This window comes from Onychostoma macrolepis, chromosome 05 (genome assembly GCF_012432095.1).
Source record: "Onychostoma macrolepis isolate SWU-2019 chromosome 05, ASM1243209v1, whole genome shotgun sequence".
NCBI classification, from domain to species: domain Eukaryota; kingdom Metazoa; phylum Chordata; class Actinopteri; order Cypriniformes; family Cyprinidae; genus Onychostoma; species Onychostoma macrolepis.
Window position 1 is genome coordinate 7,365,708 of NC_081159.1, and position 22,656 is coordinate 7,388,363.

The following is a 22,656-nucleotide window of genomic DNA, read 5'->3' on the forward strand; positions in this document are numbered from 1 at the left end:
TGTGCAGGAATGGTATATAGGGTTTGAATTTTTAGTTTGGGCAATTGTTTTGTGGTACATATCTGTTACTGCTTGTATTGTTGCCTCTTGATTGTAACAGTTTTCTGTTGCAGCCAAAATAGTGATTTGTTGGCAAAGGTCACTATTTTTGCACTTAAGAACCGATACAAATAAAAGTGCAGTTGTTACCTCTCAGTACAGTCAGGTGTGTTGTTCTCACAGTGAATCCCACTGAATCCAGATGGACAGGTACAGGTGTAACTGTTCACACAATCAGTGCAGTTTGCTCCGTTTTTACATGGGTTACTGTCACATTCATTAATGTCCTCCTCACATCTGCTACCCCGGAAACCTGGTAGGCAGGTGCAAGTGAAGGCGTTCACAACATCTTTGCAGAAGCCACCGTTACTGCAAGGGTCTACAGGAAAAGGACGGGGGTTAGACATCAAGGCAAGATCAACTAGACTGAAATGAGGCTGAAATGGGACACTCACTGGGCTTGCAGTCGTCAATGTCTGTCTCACAGTTGCGGCCTGTGTAGCCTGATTTGCAACTGCATTTGTAGCTGCCAATAGAGTTTTGACAGATGGCGTCATTTCGGCAAGGGTTTTTGACACATTCGTTGATATCTACCTCGCACGTTTGGCCTACAATTGTGGGAGAGCACAATGTACGAATGTAGTTATGCATAATATTAAAGCTAGGACAGAATTTCTTTTTTCAGAATTTAGTTTTGTGAATTTTGTACCTTGCCATCCTTCAGGACACACACAAGAGAAGCTTTCATAGTCTTCGGACTCCTTACACACGCCTCCATTCTTACAGGGTTTAGGGCTACACGGGGCCAACAGGGTTTCACAGTTCTCACCTGGAAGATAATTTTTTTTTTTTTTTTTTTTTAAATGAAGGATTAGAAAAACTCCACATTGTTTTGGCATTTCAATCTGTCTGTGTTTTGCATTTAAGATGTTCTTAAGAGACATTCTTCCTCAATGGAGGCCTAAATTTAGAAGGTGACACTGTTTCAGTACAGGTTCTGTACCAATTCCTCTTTTCTCTGTTGGAGATTAGACTGTCAGTCCTAGCAAAGCAAAGCACATTTGGCCTATCTGTTTCCACGACGGCCGGCCCCTGCAGGAAGCCAGCAGGTTTTCCTGCCATTGTCTGGCCATTTGTGTTTCTGTGAGAGAGGAAGCAGGGCAAACAGGAAACATGACAGGCTACTGTTCCCACCCTGGTACAACTAGATTTTTGTTATTCTTGATATAACGCTGTGTGGATTTTTCCAAAAAGATAGTCACTGGGAATTAATATGATTTCTGTTCCAGAGGCAGAACATCATTATCTGTTTTGTCAAATAACACATTGAGAGGAAAGAATGTGTCGTCTGTTGAAAACATTTTCCTGTATTGTCAACAGAGATACTTGTAGGGCTCTTGAGGGGCCACTATCAACAGTCTGGGACTAGATTGATGGAGGAGGGTCTGTTATTCCTGACTTTGCAATTGTAATACAAACTACTCATAATTTAAAGTATAGTATAGTATAGTATAGTATAGTAAAACTAGCAAAATCTAACAAAGTAATAGCCACACTAAAGCTATTTAAAGATCCCATCAAAAAGGTAAAAAAAAGAAGAAAAAAAAAGTTTAGTTTGGTTTTTCAGGCTTTTAATTTCAACTAATAAATAAATAGGTTTTGTCTTTTTTAGCTTTAAGGTCTTAAAATTTGTCAGAATTTACTGTAGAATATTCAATAGATAAAAATAAAAACTTCACAAGGTTTTCTTCCTAAATGCACTAAAAATATTGATAAATCATTTTGCACTTTCAGGCGTATCTGAAAATTTGTTTAACAGAATGCTTCTAGAATGAGAAACCTTCCTTTAATTAGCAAATAATAGTTCATGTTTATGTCTGTAACTAAAGGGTATTGGCTATTTACAAGAAATAGCCCATCACAACTTTCAATAGGAAATACATCAACACAGGAAAGAAAGCTAATTGTCGTCATGATTTGAAAAAAATAAAACACTTACTCAAACTTACTTGTATGTAACCAGAAGTGATCTTTTTTCTGTCGCTTCTTAAAATAGTTTACATAAATTTTTTTTTAAAGATTTGTCACTCAAATCCCTTTGACATAAAATTTGTACTAGAAATCCACACTGAGATTTTGAGTTCATATTTAACACATTTGCATGTTCACAGCTCTCTGATGTAAACCGATAAAATACAGGTAAACTAATAAAAAAATATATATAATTATTATAATAAAGCTAATCAAATAAAATAACTTTTTTATTATTCATTTTTATGTCATGAATAAAGCTAAACTTGTACCAGTGTAAGGCAGCAAACAGTTGCATTTGTATCCAGCCACGTCATCAATACAGGTTCCTTGATTCAAGCAAGGGTTGGAGGCGCATTCGTTGATATTTGTTTGGCAGTTGGGACCTATAATCAAATGTTAGAAAGACACAGTGTGTTTGAGTGGGGGTCAAAAGGGCATACCACATACTATAGTTACAGTACATTTGCAGATTGAATGACACGAACCGCTGAAGCCAGCACGGCATGTGCAGACGTAGCCACTGGTCATGTCCTTACAGGTGCCTCCATTCATACAGGGGTTGGACTCACACTCATTGTTATTGATGTCACAGTTGACACCACTCCAGCCAGAGTCACAAATACAGTTATATCTGTAAGAAACGAGATCTGTTTTATATGGTTTCTGGCTGGTCCTAGCTGGTCTAGATGGGCCTGCTGAACAAAACATCAGATCTTATTCTGAATTGAGCTGGTTTGCTGGCATAAGGTCTCATGTGTGGAAAAGACCATGTTCAACTGTTTTAGCTTGCTAGCAGACTGGTGTCCAAAGTGCCAAATCTATTCTAAAACTAGCCAAAAGACCAGCCAGATCAGCGTAAGCAGGCTTAAGCTATTTTTGTTTGTTTGTTTTCAGAGGGGTTGGACCCAATATGCCATCTTGATCATGATGTACAAACCAATTTTAAACTGGTATTGGTACTTGATTTTTCCAGCAGGGTGAAATAATTTCTGTTTATATTATCTTCAGAAATCATTCTAATATGCAGATTTTTTCAAGTTTTTCTATTCAATTTAAAAATTGTTTCTACATTATATTTAGTAGGATATGGTGACTATGGCAGAAATGTACAGTAAGAATCATGCAGTTAGTTACAAATTACACGTAATCAAACAGACGGTGAACGCTATTAACTGTAATGATTATATGTTGCGATTAAGCAAAAAGATTTGCTGCTTAAGAAACTTCTTATTATGTTCAAAACAGAGATTCTTTGACAAAGTTCAAAAGAACAGCATTTATTCAAAATAGAGATGTTTTGTATTGTAAATGTTTTTAAAAAATTACTTTACAATTTTGATCAATTTAATGCATCCTTGAAAAATAAAAGTATTAATTTCTTAACAAAAAATCTTTCCGTCCCCAAACTTTTCATATGGCAGTGTATGTGTGTAAATAATACACACCCATTGACTTTGTCTTCACAGTGTCCATGGATACAGGGGTTGCTAAGGCATTCGTTGAGCTGTGATTGGCAGGTCGTGTCATGATACCCCTCTCTGCACACACATGTAAACCCATTGACTCCATCAACACAGGTTCCACCATTGTGACAGGGGTTGATGGCACATTCATCAATGTTGATGTTACACATTTTCCCTACAAAAAAACAAGACAGAATTAGGAAAATAGTTAAAGAGTGTCACATGTCGTATGGTAGTCAAAATAACTTCTGAATCAACTGCATTCATTTAGCCGTTCCTTGTTATTCTTGAAATCCTAGGCTTAAGGCCTAGCTTTTAGACTCCACTTCAGGCAGCACCACTATTCACTGAACGCAATGCCAGCATAAAGGCAGAGGTTTCATTTGTCACTTGTCTTTAAAGCACCGGCCAACTTCCCCCTTTTAAAAGATCGACTTTCACAAATCTTTTGCAAATCTTTTCTCCTTTCAAACTCCCAGATGTCCTGGAGATCTCTGGCTGAATGAGGGAGCGGGCTGGCTTGCGTGTCTGCTCAGCAGGCAGGGGATTGGGTGAGACTGTAAGCCAACACCACGGCCCAGGCCGAATGTGTGCTCGCTGGCCAGCTGTCTCTCCCCACCCTGCTTTGTTGCCTGTCTCACCTGCTGAACTCTTTGTTGACTCCCCATCTCTTCTACATTGATAAAGACCTGGGCTCAGTATACCACCTAGACTGCCTTGATAAAACCACAAACGCAGCGGCTTTTCCAAAGCTTAAATGACCTAGTGGAGCATGTTTCATTTAAGTATCAGCTTTGTCCCAGATGTCTCTATTAAAAATCTCAAAAATAAGACTTGTTGACATGCAGTAAGTGTTACGCAGTGAATGTGGTTAGCTTAGTCTTGGGGGAAAAAATTATGTTTGAGTTTATATTGAAATGTGTTTATCTTGGCAAATCAAAGCACAGTTTGAGACTGTTTAGATTTCTTATGAAATTCTAGAGAAGAAAAAAATTGAGAATAACTTTAACATACTTCTCCATTTGCCTTTTCATTTGCTAATGTCGCGGTCCTACTTGCCCTGCACAGCACTTACCTGCACTACACTCACCCCCCTAAACCTCACTCCCATCCGGGTCATGGCACCAATGTCGCGGTCCTACTCGCACCGCGACGAGCGGGTTTGGAACCGCAGTCTCTGGCGTGGGAGGCGGGCGCTCTAACAAGGAGGCTAAAGGCCATGGCCTCTAGCGTCAGTCGCTAGAGCGCCACTTGAGATCGGGCAGTGAGGTTTTACCTGCACAGCACTTACCCGCTGGCCTCTGCTACACTAACCTATGCAAGACTTCATGCTTGACCACACATCCACTCTCCACAGGCAGCCAACCTGACAATTTTGCTTATACAGTCTAGGGAATTTCTCAGGACAGCCTATTTTAGTGGCTAAACCAGTTAAGCGCAGTTACCCGCCCCACTGGTCATGTCAGTCATGGTGTTTATTGGTTACATAACCCTGAAACAAATACTTACCCTTAACCTTAAACTTAACCTCAGTATAGAGTTGGTAGCATATCCTAATAGACAGCCTGAATCCGTAAATTCTGAGCTTTTCTTGACAGGTGACTGAGCTGATCAATAAAAATAGCTGCGGGGTGAGGTTTGTGATTAACTGATTTTAAAAAATAGGCACAATTGATGTACATTGTTGTATATAAAAATAGTTTTTTTTTCTCTCTCTTAGTAAAAACGTACATCAGAATTAGCAGTTTTACACATATCTCTTTATTTAAATGTAAAGTAAAAGATCTACTGTGTACTTGTAATAGCTAGCTATTTAGGTAGAAAACCCACATACACAGACCACACACACACAAAAAATTTTTTATCAATGAATAATGACGCAAATTTCAGTCTGTTTTTCACACTTTTTATGGTCCTTTCATATTTTATAGACCTTTTTGAAGCTTGACAGCTCATGGACACTATTAACTGTTGTTGTGTGGAAAGGATATTTGTAAAGATCTTTGTCTTGTGAAGATCTTGAAAACTGAACAGCATATGGGTTTGGAATGACAAGAGGGTGAGGAAATAATGACCAAATTTTCTTTGCTGGGCGAGCTATCCACCTGAATTCTCATTTCGAATGAACGAGACTATTTTATATTTCAGCGCAGTTGCTGTTTATCGACGTACGAGGCACACAATCTAAGACCACTCACCTGTGTATCCCGGTTCACAGGCACACTCGTAACCATTTATCTTGTCAATGCATCTTCCAAAATCGCAGGGATTGCTTTGACAGTCATCTAGGTTGACCTCACAGTTAGCACCTGTAAACACAAAATAGAACTTAGAATTGAGCTTTTGACAAGCAGGAGTTCACATTTTTGACCATAACAGTAAAAGGGGCACCTGCGGTTCCTTTAGGGCAGATGCATAAGTAGGCATTCTCACGGTCCTGGCAGGTGCCTCCATTTTGGCATGGCTGACTGAGACACTCATTAATGTTATTCTCACACAGACGGCCTGTAAAACCAGCACGGCACATACAAGTGAAGGAAGCCAGGCCATCTTTACAAGTGCCGTAGTGACACGGGTTGGATAGACACTCATCTACATCTGTTTCACAATGCTGCCCTGTGTATCCTAAAAAGGAAAACAGATTAATTTATTATATTTATTATGACACACGTTTCCTCCCATTTAGGCCCTGGAATTTCCATGTTTTTCCACAGTGTTGGGGAGTAACTAGTTACATATAACAATTACGTAATTTAATTGCAAAATAAATGTAATTAAAATTTAGTTACAGTTTGAGAAAAAAATGTGTAATTAAATTAGTTATTTCTGAAAATGTTAACGATTACAAAGGTATTTTTGGATTACATTTGAATTTTTCACACACACACCAACATACAGATTTAATTGACTTCTTTCATAAATTGCATTAACTGCTCTAAAATATGACACACCAATGTTTCAGAAGTTTAGGACACATGCTTATTCGATAACTGTTTTATTTCCTGTTTGGGTTTATGTACATGCTTTATTTTTTAATATTAACTGTGTTTTTTCCAAGGCATTGTTAGATGCAAGTTTTTCCCACCATAGCTATGCAAAGATTTGATTTCAAAACCAGTATCATAGTTATTCATTCTTGTTAAGAATTTAAGTCTGTATTTAACCTCAGAACGATCTCAAAGTAAAAACCGGTGCTAAAGTCTGACTCTGTGGTGGCTGTGCTTTAAAATTAAATTATTATAATTGTAATTCAAGTAATGAAGTAAATGAAAGTCTGACAGTAATCAGTGTTGAGTGCTACTGTAAAGTTAACTCTGCCTGCCCTGCTTTAAATGTTTCAAAATGATTAACAGTTGAAAACATTTGTTAGAAATTTAGAAAAGTAATCAAAAGTAATCAGTTACATTACTTTAATAATGTAATTGAAAAGTTACACTACTTATTACATTTTAAATAGGGTAACTTGTAATCTGTAATTTATTACATTTCCAAATTACCTTCCAAACACTGTTTTTCCATGACTCAGAAATAAATTTATAGCCAAATATTTTAGAGCTGTAAAAATGTGTATTCACAAAAGAAATATCATGTTTTATGTATTTTTTAATGACTTTTTTTAAAAAGCTGAAACAAGCAGACGGTGTCTTCATACCTTCAGCACACTGGCAGGTGTACATGTTGGGCCCATCAATACACTTGGCCCCATTTTTACAGGGGGTGCTAGCGCACTCATCGACGTCAAACTGGCACTGACTGCCCGAGAATCCTGAGAGGGAGACGAGAGGAAAGGGGAGGGGGTCAATACAAAGATTCCTCTGGTTTGCACCCGCTTCATTCCTCCACACTCATCTATACAACATTGCCAGCGTTCATTAATACTCGGCTAAAGCTTTCCCCCCTCTCTCTCAGGTTTTCATGCTGCTTTTCAACCAACCCTCACACTGAGAGGGGGAGAAGGCTGTAAAATGGCGGTAAAAACCTTCCAAGGCCTCCTGGCCAAGGGCACCAGACAAAGAGGAACTGTCTATTCAGTGGCACGCCAAGCCATGCCGGTTGCCTCCTTTGTCCCATAGAAGTTTTCCATCACAATGTGCATTCTCCCATCTAGCCTTTGCCCCCCTCTCTGAGTCTGTCTCACCAAAAGAGCCCCACGCAACCCCTGACCTCATGCTATTCAGCAACCCCATTGCTCAGGAACCCCCAACATTTGTGCTTTCTCCCTCAGTTATTTTAATCCCTCGCTAAAGACGTCTGCTGTTCAAATATACAGTCTGAACATATTAAGGGCTACAAATCTATCAGTGTGGAGATTTATGGGACATTTATCATAGTTGAAGCAACAATAAAACAAAATTGTTGGTATGCAGTTCTTGAGGTGCTGTGTGTTAGTCTTCGTAGCCTACCTTCAGACTCTATGACATTCTGGTCTCTAGATATGGCTTTAGTGTAAATCTATGGGATTTTTCTGTCCTTTTTATCACCAAGTCTGATCACGTAGAAAAATAATTACACATCTTGTATTATTATTGTGATAATCCTGATAGCAAATTCCTAACTTGCTTATGCCATTCCCTGAGACCCCCTGGCATCGGTAATCAAGGAGTGTCCCATGCATCTTCAGAACTCTAAAAGCACCCATTGTAGTTGCTATGGATTCAGTGTGTACACTACTGAAAAGGATCCCTGCGCCGCATGCTGAAAAGGAGCTCTGATTTCCATCTGAAACAGTGAAGGGGCCTAGCTTCTACTTCTTCAGCTTACTATCTTCCAAAACTCCTTTAGACCACTCTTGGGGGTCCCTGTAGGCCCCTCTCCTTACACAACCTCATCATGCCTAATATTGTACCTCTGCTCTACACTCCTTCATTTATGCATGAATTCCTCTGCATCCTAAAGAAGAAGAGCCTTTCACAAAGCTACATTTTCAACAAAATTTGTTTCACGTCATTGGAACTGGACAAAGGATCAAAGTAGGGGCAAAATTATTCTTACAATAAAAAAATGTTAGATGTCTACTAATAAACATTTTTAATATAACCATTAAACATTTAAATTCAAATAATGATTACACATTAAAATATATTTGGAATTTCTAAACTAAAATTTCTCAGGTAAATTTTTACATTTAAATTGTCTAAATATTTATTTAAAACATTTTTAACAGAAATATTTGTGCACTAGAATAAAATATTATTTTGGTTAAAAAACACTATTAATATGGTAAGCAGGTTGTTGCTGTGCATAAATGATATGCATCATCTTACTCAAAACTGTCTGAAATTTTTACTTTCCAGAAGCTTTCATATGGATTATTTGAAGCATTTTAGCCGGGGCTGTGTAAGCCTGCCTCAGGGCAGGGCTTAGTGTTCTCCACTCTGTTCTGTCCTGGGAGGTGATTGACCCCTGCACGCTCACCTGTGGGGCACTCGCATTGGTAGTTGTTGATCTTGTCGATGCACTTCCCATTGTTGAGGCAGGGCATGCTGGCGCACTCATCAATATTGATCTGACAGAAGACTCCCTCGTACCCTGCCAATTAACATAGGGGAGTAAGCTCCAGACTTAGCAAGAAGATTCAGCATGTCTTAACAATGCTTTTAGTGCTTCTTTTGTGTGTAATAAACAGAATATATTAACTGCATGTAGTCAGGCATCAGTATTATTAGTGTTACTACCAAAAGAAGCAATTTATTGTATCACAGGTTGGTCATGTGAGGTAATGACATCACCAGTGTGGGGGTAATATATAGAGAGCATTTAAACCAAATGCTGCAGATCTTTTGGTTACCTGGCATACAGATGCAATGGAAGCCTCCGATTTGATCCAAACAGGTAGCGTCATTCTGGCATGGGTTGGACATGCATTCGTTTATGTCCAGTTCACATCGAGCTCCCACATATCCCTGCAGACATTTACACTGGAAGGAACCTTTTGTGTTTATACACTTTCCAGCATGTTCGCAAGGGTTTGCACCTAAAAGGGGACAAAAACACCCTTTAAACATTTACAATTAAAATATTCTAGTGTAATAGCTACATTTTTAAATATGACTAGTGTGCTTATCGAGCACCATCAGTATGTATTTGATACAATACACCAATTCCTTACCCAGCGAACATTCGTCAACGTCTTGGTCACAGGCTGGGCCAACGTAACCCAGAGGACAGGTACAGATGGCCTTGCCGTTGACTGGATTGGTGTCACAGTTGGAGCCTTTCTGACATGGGTTACTAATGCAGGCATCATCCAGATGACACAGCAGACCTAAAACACAGAGACACACAAAGAGAATTAGCTTGTGCAGGAATTTATGAGATTAAACCTTAGTGAACATCTCCTTTTTAAACAGAACGGCAGATTAGTATAGGCCCTATGAAATCAAACAGATGATATAAGGTTAATAACCATGAACTAAGTGGCATAAAACATCTATGTGCAAGTGTACTCCTAAATAATAAATACATTTTAGCAGATTAAAAGAACAAGCAAATTAATATGTGCCATCCCAACTTTCTGCTCCAGTTGAAAATGCGAGATTTTCTTTGGTGGATTTGCTGAAAACTCACAAAAAACCTAATGCTCAAATAACAGAATGAGTGCCTCAAAGCATGATGCATATTATTCATGAGAAAAAAAAAAAGATGCATACCTGTGCGCCCATGAGGGCATTCACAGAGGAAGGAGGCCACCCGATCATGGCATGTGGCTCCTGCGTGGCAGGCTGCATCAGCGCAGTCATCGATGTTTTCGCTGCAGTCGTCCCCTGTCCAGCCGTTTACACACACACAGTTGTATCCACCCTGTGTGTTCAAGCATGTACCACCATTCTGGCAGGAATTGGGCATCAAATCACACTCGTTGACGTCTTCGGTACAGAACTGACCTGAGGAATTAATATATACAGGCATTAATTTCACCACATTTATTTTCCAGACACAGATGAAATGCCAAAAAGACTTTACTTACTGAAGTCTAGTTAGTTTTACTGATTAAAAAAAAATTTCTTTCTATCTGTAAGTGAAATGTGGGGTTTGAGTAGGTAGTTGGTACCTGTCCACTCTGGCTTGCACTGGCAGTTATAGGTGTTCACTCCATCCACACAGGTTCCTCCATTAAGGCAACGATGGTCTGGACAGTCATCAATGTTCTCTTCACAGTTCTGACCACTGAAGCCTGAAAACAAATAAGCAATTTTAGCAAAAATGTCGTAAAACTTCTAGTTTTAAAAGCCAGAACTGACAAAATTGTTCACATACCCATTTCAGACACTGCCTGTTCAAGAATACACTCAAAAGTTTGGGGTCATTTTTGTTATTTTTTTTTACTTTTATTCAGCAAGGATCCATTAAATTGATCAAAAGTGACAGTAAAGACTTTTACATTGTTACAAATTATTTTTATTTCAAATAAATGCTATTCACGACAAAAATGTCTCACATTTCCCAAGAATATTAAGCAGAACAACTGTTTTCAACGTTGATAATAATAAGAAAAGCACCAAAACAGCATATTAGAATGATTTCTGAAGGATCATGTGACACTGAAGCCTGGAGTAATGACTGCTGAAAATTCAGCTTTGCCATCACATTTTAAAATATTTTGAAATAGAAAACAGTTATTTTAAATTTATAATATTTCACAATAACTCACAATTTTTGATCAAATAAATACAGCCTTGTTGAGTACAAGAGACTTATTTGAAAAAACATATTTGAAAATCTTACTGAACCCAAATTTTGAGGTGTACATGTCCAATTTATTTCCACAAAGTTATTTTTGCTGTTCACACTATCATCCAAAAAACGTGCACATAGCCTGTATCTTGTGAGCAGTATGAAATAAAAAAAATTGCACTTAATACATAACCCATAATATCAAATATTCTAGACATGGATAAATATTTGAGCAACTGTTTGCTGACAGAATTCATGTTTACTAATAAACTAAATATTTATATCAGATTGCACAGCACAGATCCTTTAACTAACATGCAAATTCAATTGTTTCCCGGTATAAACAGAGGGATAAAATGTTGTGAAACATTTGAAAACAGTCGTTACTTTTGTTGCGGTCAACAGTCTTCCTTTTCTGAGAAGACTGGCAGTACCATGATTCTGTTAGAAGCACCAACGACAACAACTCAACTGACTCTAACCACAATTTCCTACAATTTAACACCAAAAAGTGCAGTTATGTTATATTTCATAACTGATCACATCATATCATATGAATTCTTCCTTCAAAGCCCATGACTGCATGGAATACAAGAGAAAGAAATAACTTTAGTGATGCTTCCTCAATGCTGAGGTTTAGGTTATGTTGTCTGGCATGATATGAGATCCACTTGGGTCAAAGGTATAGTGATCGGAGGCGAACACACACACACACACACGCATTTTCATTCTCCTAACACTGACTCTAACCCAGGGACACCAGCATAAGGATGTTGTCGTTCAGACATTTCCTCATGATAAGCACAAATATTTTCCTGCCGGCTTGTTCACACACACACACACACACACACACACACACACACATATGCAGACAGAGCTGCAACGGGAGCGCAGATACTATGACTAGGCCGGGTTTAAATGAGGCTGTGAGAAGGGCATTCTGGGAGAGGTAGCCTATCCCATGTTCCAAAGCTGTGGGAAACACTGATACTGCATTGTTATTGCAAACTCACTGAGCTCATCTGAAATCTCTACATTCAGTGTTGACCCGGATAGCGGGCCGATATCATTTGTCTTACGGCTGGAACCGATGTCGTCAACAGGACACTTGTGAGTCAAAATAAGCTGAGTGGATTTCCTCTGAGTGATCAAAGTTAAGAGGCTGCCATTGATCCGTCATTTAATGAACTCATTTGTTACGTAACTAATGTCAGTTAAAGCCCCCATCATGATTAAAAAGATTCATAGACCCCATAATCATGAGGGGTATTTAAGACAAGTCTTTGAATGTTAGCATGCTAAACAGCTCTTAAGCCAGGAAAGGGTATATGTTAGAACAAGTCAGCAAAGTACATAATCACATAAGCTTCAGACCTAGGCAATATATCAAATATCCACATATTTGTGGTGATTTAGCTGGCTAAATTATGGCAACATTGTGAATATTGTGTTGATTTGAATGTTTTTCATGAGTACTTTTTCTCTCGATCCAAACTGTTTTAGATCTGGTAGGTTTTATTCATTTCCAAAAGTCAGTTCAATCTGTCCATTTCAATCTATGTATTTGTGAATTTATGTAGAATTCTGTAATTGTATTGTATTGGCAGATATTTTAGTTCTTAGTTTTATGTGTATGTGTATATATATATAAATTGTTTTAAAAAGAATCGCGGTAGTTAGGTGAATCGATTTTTTCCCCACTTGCAATTTTGTGCAAATTTTGAACGTTGAACTAAATTGTTACTGTAATTTACATCTTGAATTAAATGATTTCAGAGCATGTACTATTGAAAAAATTAATATAATCAAAAGACTGAGCAATAATAATATGTTTTAGCTATTTTGCCCTAATAAGGTTAAAAAAAATCAAGAAATCATTTTTATCAAATACAGGATTTTATACAAGAGAGACTTAGTTCAGCATAGTTCAGTGTAACAAATGTTAACAGTTTTGGTGTTTGTTGGTAATGGTAACTGTTTTACTTTATAGCGGTAAACGGTAACTTTAAACTCATGCAAACAAAGAAAGCTTTAGGATGCCAGAGTCCTTGTGCAGGTTAACAGGTTAAGGATGCCTACCTGGCAAACAGGAGCACTCATAGCTCGTCTCTCCCTTCTGTACGCAGGTGCCTCCGTGGTAGCATGGTGAAGGGTTACAGGGCTGATAGAGGGTCTCGCAATGTCTCCCAGTGTACTCTGCAGGGCAGCTGCAGCGATACGTGCCCACCTCATTCTCACACACGCCACCGTTCTTGCAGGGAGAGGGACTCTGGGCACACTCGTTGATGTCTTGTTTGCAGGTTTGGCCTGAGAAGAAGGGTGTGCAGTGGCAGATGTAGTCGGAATCAAAGGGACTACACTTACCGCCATTGGCACATGGATTTGAGGCACAAGGATCAGCTTGATGGCAACTCTTACCTAGTGATAAAGAAAGTTTACGATCAGAATATGCTCACCACTGTCTGGATTTGAGATGTTAGCGCATACTCCTCATATACATAGTTTTTAACTGGATTGTGGTCTTACCTGACCAGCCTGGTGGGCATTTACACTTGTAACTGTGGATGCTGGTGAGTTCACACGTGCCTCCGTTTCGGCACGGGGAGCTAAGGCAGACGTTATTGGTGGGAGTGAGACACAGTCGGTCCGTGTAGCCCAGGCTGCAGTTGCACACAAAGTCCACCTTATTGACAGAAGTAATCAAACGGCACACGCCGCCATTTCTGCACGGGGACTGGAAGCAAGGGTTGCGGAACTGGCACGCTGTGCCGGCAAATGGCTCAGGACACCTGTAGAGTGGAAAGGAAGCACAGGGAGAATTAGTACTGTATACTGCACTCAGTATATGATTTAAACTTTATAGTCATAAAGCCACTTTCAATGGCATTAGTCTAGCACTGGATAAAATGTCAGTATAAATCGAGGTAACTGGACTGTAATGAAGCCACTGTATTATAATTAAGTTTTCAACTTCTCTTAACAAACAGTAACTAGTAATGTTACTGTGTCAGATTTGTTGCTTATACGAATGGATAAAGTATAAAGGTCATTGCACACTGAGTCTGAAACTTTTGCCTGATATTTTCTCACGCTAAAAAATAAATATGACCTCACGTTGTGTCAATCATGTTTACGCACTGCCTCATAAAAAATTTGGATCAGGTTCGATTTTCTGTGTTTTCGCATCCGCAGCAAGCATTTTGGTAGGAAAGGATGACGACTACGAAAAAAGAGAGTCAGTGTGCAAGGACTTTAAGTCTTTTTTTTGTTGAAATCAGCCTACAAACAGCTTGTTAATAGTTGCATAAAAATCTGGTATAAGAGTAAGCATTTTAACACCAAAATTATAACACAAAACAGCTTTTAACACTGAACGCGTTCGAGATCTCAAGACGGAGGGTAATGGAATGGAAAAACAAGGTCTAGGGACACATTTCTAAAGTTGAACTTATTTTACCTTGAGCACTGTGTTTACTTAGCTGTCACGTGTGAGTTACTGTCACAAATTTAACAGTCAAACATGTGACTATAGAGCATGTTTACATTGAAAAACAATGGAACAACAGCACAGTGGAATGCAAAAACGGGTTCTGCATAAACGGCCTCACTGGCTTTATAGTTTTACAACTATAGCAAAATTATTTAGTCCACAACTGAACCATCATATAATTACGAATTTGTAATATAGGTAACATATATCAGTTATCTATTACAATTATCTATATTAATATATAGATATTGGATATATGTATAACTTTGCTGGCTCTGCACTATTTCTGCAATGATTGATGTTAGTGTTTAGTATTTTATTTTTTAATTATTTAGATACACTAGTATGTAATTTTAATATTGGCCATTTATCAGTTATCATTATCAGACAAAAAATGAAAATAATTATCGCCTTATCTGTATTGACCATAATTTTAATATCATGCATACTAACATATAATGTAATGTGCATTTGTAATGTGTTACAAATGTATGCCTGAGAAATCCAGACACACACAGCAATGCCAAAAGTGTATGAAATACAAAGTGTAAAAAGATTGTCCGGTCACACTTTATTTTAATGTCCAATTCTCACTATTAACAAACCAATAACTATGACTTTTGCCTCAGTAAACTTCTAATTTGCTGTTTATTAATAATTAGTAAGGTAGTTGTTAAGTTTAGGTATTGGGTAGGATTAGGGATGTAGAATATGATCATATGTGCTTTATTAGTACTAATAAACAGCGAATATGTTAATAATAGGCATGCTAATAAGCAACTAGTTAATAGTCAGAATCGGTTCCCTAAATACTAAATATACAAAAGTGTTACTGATTGTGCTTTTTTGAATGTTTAAGGTTTTCTCACAGATTGAGGTTGTGGTTCACAGGTGTAATCCTGTTTCAAACGGATTTATGAAAGTCAGCCATCCATCAGCGCCTCTTAGGAGAAAAAACGAGCACCTCAGCCTTTCTGAATGAATCTGAATTCATTCACTCCAAAGACAAGGCAGTGTCTATACAAGGGTCTTTGAACTCAGGCCTAACATTATCAGGACTTCAAAGCTGTCTTCCTCCACCTCAATGCCTGCTATTCTTCTACAGTACAGAGTCTCCGCAGCATCAATCAGGACCTTGGGAATACAGAGACGGCACAGCAAAAACTTTGTAAAAGAGCCGTACAGACTTCATAACAGGTTTTTCCTGGGTTGGCTTGAAAGTAATCTTTTGCCGATTTTACTCGGCGACACAAAAGGGGCCCTCCCTCGACATGACTATGCTGAAATAACCTTTTGCAAAAAGCTAAAGCCATCCAGAGCCTCTGGAATACCGAAGCCATGTTTTTGGCCTCAGGGGGCAGCCGGAATATCTCAACACATTCCCAGTGCACTGTTCTCTGATCCAAACAGGGCCCCCCTCGGTGGGTTGGATGTTTTTACTGTGTCTCTCCCAGGATTAGGATGGCCAATAACTTCAACCAAGAAAAGAAAACACAGGGGACTGAGAACCAGGCACGACAAAACCATTAAGTGCACGGTGGGAACTGCACTGCTGCCCACAATGCTACCTTTCCTCCCATTGTCCTATGGCCACTCCGGCAAATTTCTGGAGGTTCGTTTAGGTTTTTGTGATTTATTACACAAACATCTTATGCATCACCAGAACAACAACAAACTCTAAAGTTATGCAAGTGTCATGAATCTTGATGTTGTAAAAGAGTTCCATAGAAGAGAAAAGGTTTCTAGCCTGTGGAACAGCCAGAAATGCTTATGAATTCAAATCCATTTCTATTTAAAGGGTCATAGCGTACATTTTTATTGTTTAATTCTCTTCATTGGGTCCATTTATTAATTGTTTTGCACCAGCAACCTGCATTTTTTTTTTTATATTTCCACCTGACCCTGAGTATTAAATAGTCTGTGTTTTGCTGCTATGCCTTAAAAGTTGCGCTGAAATGTAAGCAGCAACAAATCCTTTCTTCCCTATTGTGACGTACATCTAAATTAAACGGATTATCGAAAAATAAAAAACGGTAGTTTGGAGTTTGTGAGTTAATGAAAAGCAAATGCAAAAAAATTAAATAAAATCATGAAAAATATCAAATTAAAAAGTAAAAAGTAAATACTTTTAAAATAAAAACAACACTTGAACATTATAAACAGAAATATTTTACAGATGTGAGCAAAGTGACAACACATGTCTGACACAAAAAAGCCACAAAAAATATATATATACAACAAAATTGTCTGGCTTTATTGATAATTACAATTTACATATGATTTATATAATTATAATTTGATTTATATTATAATTACTCCATTACACACAAGCACTTTTAGTTTAAAAATTATTATAAAGCATTTATTTTAAATGAATATTAATATATACAGATCATATGTAATATAAATAAGTGATAGAATCAATAGATAACACTTTCAAAATGGCTACATGTGACCTTACACGAGTCTCTATCTATATATTATCAACTATATAAACTAACTTCACAAGTTTCACTTGTGACTGCACTGATAGAGCAAGATAATTTCCTTTATTTGTCCTCTTTCATGGACAAGTACTTCAGTGGAAATGCATTTAAATTCCTCATATTCTTTAATCTCTTAACCTTTAACAAAAGAGTTTTGAATCTCGCTGGCTCTCGCGAGAAGTGAATCACACTTGCTCTGTGTTGTGATTGGCTGTTCGCCGCTGATGTCACACATTCATGTGCACGTGCTCCATTAGCTCAGGATCAAGCCTGAGTTGACAGAGAAAGTTGATGATCAGCTTCATGGTACCAACAAAGCCAGATTGGAGTGGTTTGGTTTTGTCAACTCAAAACTTATCCTATAACTCTGAATTTGTTCATCTACCATCATGGTACAGGCCCCTGCATGTCAGCGTGACAATTAACTGATATCAGATTACCGTAAACATGCAAAGGTGTTGTTAAATTATTTAAATATTTACTTAAAATCTTGAGAGGTTTTCAAGAGAATAGAACAAAATTACGTATGAATAATATGTAACCATGTAATGTATAAAAAAGTAACTGTAATATAATTAGAAGCATTTTAAAATGTAATGTAATCCATTAACAAGTACTTAATTTTTGGAATCTGATTGCGTTTGACTTCCCCATCCTTCCAATACAGCCTCTTTGCAAAATGACAGATTTGGCGTGTGCTGAATGTGCTGCTGAAAGTCAGATTGAAATGATCAGGGACATTGTTAAAATAAACTTTCTAACTTCTTTTATTTCTAACTTCTTTCAGAAGGAAATGCAGCAGCAGCAGGTGCCAAACAGCCAGGAACAGCAGAATGAACTTATTGACATATCTTAATAGTTTTCTAATGACATTGTTATTTTTCTCCAAGTCTTTTACAGCTTGGTTGTTATAAATGTTTTTTGGACTAGAGAGGAAGTTATGTATTTGGTTGTAGTTGGTTTTATAGTTTATCATGCTCTTGTATCCAAAATGTAAAAAAAAAAAGATGATATCACCCCTTCATTGAGAATTGAGATCCGATGCATAAAAATTAGGCTGATTTAACCCAGACAACACATCGCTGTGTGCAGTTATGAGGGCCTGTGTCGGCCTTCCAGAAAGGCCTCAGGGAGCAGGTGCGCATGCTAATGAGGGAGCGGCAGCTGCTGGTCACAGTGCACCCGACTCCCTACTCATAAACTCCCCTCACACTTTCCCAAAGAGAATAAGAGGGCCAAGGCAGCAGGCAGTTGAATGGTTTGCCCACCACAGAGCAGAGCAGACAGGCTCCATGAGAAGGCCCATTGTTCCTGCCGCCATTCAGAGCGGAGCTGACCGCAGTCTGTGTGCCTCTAACCCCTCTGAGTGTGCATTCAGCTGTTAAACCTCCTCTTCTTTCCCCTCCCTTCCATCCCATCCCTCGGTCACCTCTCTATCCCTCTTGTTCTCATCATGGCCTCCCTTTTTAATCTTCCAGCCTCCTCTTCACTTCCTTCCTACTTGGCTGGGCTAGAGCTGTAGTCACACTCCTCCACGTTTGCCTTTCACTGTCTCCCGCCTTCTCCTCTCATCTTCAGCAGTTCCTGGTATATCTGGATGATGAGGTCATTTTTGAATCATACACCTCAGCACTTGGCCGAAAACAACTCCCTTTCCTGTCGTGGCCTGTGTCGAAATCTATTTGCACACTACTTAGATTATAATATTTTATATTATATCAGAAATATTTATTGGTATCGACCAGAATTTCAATATTATTGCCTCCCTAATATTTACAAAAAATTCACTAAAATATTTGATAATCTGTCAAAAAGATATTGGTACTTACGCACCATGTATTAATTGGCCAAGCAGTTACAGTAACCATCTGATGGTGCAAAATAAGCTCAAAATTACCAAATATCATTAAATTTATTGGGATGGACGATATACAGTAACAATCTGTAATATTTGAACCTGCATGAAATACTATGTACAGTAGAGCAACAGTCTACTAGATTTGTACATTTCCTGAAGAAATTGTGCCGTTTTCTGTTTTATCGTGTGGTTGACAAAAATCAGTATTTGGATGACTTGGAAAAGTAATAACACATGTCTTTTCAACCAACAACACTATTTTCATTGTGAATTTAATATTTAGAGTTAGTGGTTACTATGTTTGGGGTAGAGATGCTGGACTTAACTACAGCAATTAAAAACTGCATCAATTTTTTGGTCAGAATTAGGGAACACTATTCACTATTAATTGGTTGCTTATTAGCATGCCTATTACTAACATACTGGCTGTTATATAGTAGGCCTGCATATTAATGTATGACCATATTCTAGATCCCTTATCCCTACCCAATACCTAAACATAACTACTACAAACAACTGCCTTACTTCCTATCAATAAGCAGCTAATTAGGAGTCTAGTGAGGGAAAACTCTTAGTTAATAGTGAATATGTGTTCCAAATTTTCCAAACACTTTCAAAAGTTCACAGCAGTCCGACAAGACTAGCTCACTCAAAGCCCAAATACTTTTGTTGTTCTTCAGTTTAATTTCCCAAAACATGTCTAGTAGAATTCCATGATGGATGGACCTTTGACTCACAAGCTTTCTGAGACAAAGCATATCAACCTGGTTTCCAGGATTTTTGCATTGCCTGAGGGGAGGAGTCCATGGCCTTGCTGGAATGTAACTGTTTACATTAAAAATTCACCCCATTCTGTGTCCCCATCCCTGATAGTATTCCTCAATGGAGAGGCCTGGCAGCCGCACTTAACGGCACCCTGCAGAAAATCACACCACCTTTGAAAGTCTACTAGACCTGCCCGTCCTGGCAAACAGTCCCACTTCTTGAGGGGGTAAATACATAGGGCACTTAGTCAGCCTTGGCTCCTGCTAGTAAAGCACACATTAGGGAATTACGGTGAGTACACTGAGGACCTCCGTGGGAAACCCTGCCAGTTTGCTCTTTAACTTGGCAAATGCTTGTCACGTTAGCAATCAAGCTACTTAAAGTGGCATTAGGCCACAAAAAGGGTAGCCTACTAAGATAAAAATTCTTTAAAGAGAACAAAAGCAATGAGGCTTTTAAATTGAAAAAAAGATTTGCGTGTGTCCTATAAAACCATCAGTGCATTTATTGACACTTGATAAAAGCCAGATTTACAATTATGCATATAAAAAACTGCAACATTCCCCAAATCCCAAAAAGTAAAAACAATCTCCATTTACAAATCTCCATCCTTAACTTAACAGAAAAGGCCAATAAAAATAAATCACCGGTTCTGTAAACAGACCTAGTTCGTGTTTGATTCTGTGACCAGAGAATGACCCCATACTGTTATTCTACCTTCACCATCCTCTCAGAAATACCTTTGTCCTCTAAAAAGTGATGGGATTCATTCTGTGGCCACCAGTTGCCCATGACAACAGGATTTTACTAGCGCTGCAATGCTGGCCCAGGCCAGAGCAGATGTTTTGTTGACACCTGACCCTCAGCCAGATGAAACACAGGGGGTTTCCACCCACTGTGCTCCAATCTGCCATCTGCTATTGAAAGGTCAGAAAGTGAAGGGGGTTGTCTCTCACAACAAAAAGTTAAAGTCTAACTTGGAAGCTCTTTCATGGTTGAACTGCAGGACTGAATACAGAATACTGTAAATAGTGGCTGTAAAGACAATGAATGAATGTCCAAAACAGCACTGTGATGTTTGGACATCATACTACAAGTGTAATTAAAGGATATTTTATTACAACGGTGTATGTGCATAATGGTAATTACCACAGATCTATTTTTTTCTTCTTCTTTCTTTCTTACAAAAAGCAAATATCACAGTTACACTAAGGCAACTGGAAATGAAGCTAGTGTTTTTGTTACACTCGTTATTCACAAAAGTCTGCTCTAGGTTAGAGCCATGCAAATAGCCATGATTCAGTTAAAAAAAGCTGGCCTGAATGATTATTTCATAAATCAGACTGTAATATTGTACAGTACTATTTCACAATATTACTGTTTTTACTGTATCTTTGATCAAATAAATACATCTTTGATAACCATAAGAGCCATTTTTTAAACAAATCAACACTTTTATCCAGTGATTATTAACAGAAAATCTTAACGTCTGCCCTAGCTCATAGCCATGCAAATAGCCATGATCCAGTTCACAAAACTGGCCTGAATGATTCTTTCATAAATCAGACTGATCCGGTTGCAAAGCTTCTCAAGTTAACAGCTCACTGGAGGGGAAGATTATCAGTAACAATTTAAATTTCAGTCTGTTTCTAACACAAAGCTATCATATGACTTCAGAAGACAACACAAGCTGTATGGATCCTTTTTATGATACATTTATAGTGCTTTTGTGTCCTATTAGAACCAGTACATTATTTAAACATAATTTTATTTTAAACTATAATTTAAACCATATTTATTGTTTTATATTTAAACTATTATTTAATATTGAGTTTATTGTAATATTTAGTGCCCTGTGTATTTGTATTATAAGTACCTTACTGTGATTTTGCTGTGAATTTGACAAGTTAAAATTGCTTACTATGGTTGTCAGCATTATGTCTTGAATGCCTTTAATAGAGCTTAGTTAATAAGTTGCCCAGAACATTCCTAAAGCCAATTAGCTAGCATTAATTGTTTGTGTGATGAGGCTACCTGTAAGATAGTTGTTAGGTTTTGTTAAGAAGGTCGTTGCACCACTGGCCTGTTTTTTTTCCCCTTGGGCAGTGCGACAATGACGCAAAATCTACTCTCTTTTAAACCCTAATTTCCTGTAGTGGGGAGTTTAACTCTGAGGAGTCTTTGAGTCTTGTCTGTTCTTTATGAAACAACGGCCCCGGGCTCTTCACACTCTCTCTGTAATCACCAGAGGAGACCTGATCCTCCAGGCCCACATCTGTTAATGTTCATTACACCTGTGTTTATTTGTCCCTAGTACTGAGGGACCCTATGGGAACAACAGTTCCGTGGAGGGACAGGGAGCAGCCATTAACGGACCCAATACTTTTCTAATGAGTGTTGCTCCTGGTGGTTTTAAGAGGCTAGGGAGAAGGTTAATGTTTTCAGATGTCCTTCACGGCACTAAGTAGTCATTTTTGAGCGGAATGATGCCGGACGCTTAAAAGGAAGAGAATTTATTCATTAAAATATCCTCGTCAACCCCTCTGACAGTGTGACAATGTGAGAGGAAACTTTTAAACATCTGCCACTGCTAGGGCTGAATAGAAAAACCACAGGCATTAGCGGGTATTATGCTGTAAGTAGCAGCCATTGTACACTGTGAATTATTTACCTTGATACTGATCACTTGTAATGCTGTGTTCCACAGGCAGATGGTTCAGGTCAAAAGCATCAAACAAAAACAACACACGCCTGGTGTGTTTTGCTGGCTTTTTTTTTTTTTTTTACTTGGCCAGCTGTACATACAGAACACAATCTGGCAATAACAGAATGTACAATCAAAGTTTG

General features: G+C 38.2%; 1 protein-coding gene across 1 annotated transcript in view; it reads right to left on the reverse strand.

The window, feature by feature from the left end:
- notch1b (notch receptor 1b) overlaps positions 1-22,656 on the reverse strand; it is a 44,062-nt gene that overhangs the window by 15,815 nt on the left and 5,591 nt on the right. Inside the window, exons 3-18 of the mRNA XM_058775374.1 lie at positions 13,737-13,999; positions 13,290-13,628; positions 10,588-10,710; positions 10,187-10,420; positions 9,646-9,801; positions 9,325-9,510; positions 8,952-9,065; positions 7,189-7,302; positions 5,928-6,161; positions 5,735-5,845; positions 3,519-3,711; positions 2,559-2,704; positions 2,343-2,456; positions 749-868; positions 495-647; positions 190-418 (exon numbers count right to left, since the gene is read on the reverse strand). Coding sequence (XP_058631357.1) covers positions 190-418; positions 495-647; positions 749-868; positions 2,343-2,456; positions 2,559-2,704; positions 3,519-3,711; positions 5,735-5,845; positions 5,928-6,161; positions 7,189-7,302; positions 8,952-9,065; positions 9,325-9,510; positions 9,646-9,801; positions 10,187-10,420; positions 10,588-10,710; positions 13,290-13,628; positions 13,737-13,999 — 2,829 coding nt within the window. The remainder of the gene's footprint in view (positions 1-189; positions 419-494; positions 648-748; positions 869-2,342; positions 2,457-2,558; positions 2,705-3,518; positions 3,712-5,734; positions 5,846-5,927; positions 6,162-7,188; positions 7,303-8,951; positions 9,066-9,324; positions 9,511-9,645; positions 9,802-10,186; positions 10,421-10,587; positions 10,711-13,289; positions 13,629-13,736; positions 14,000-22,656) is intronic.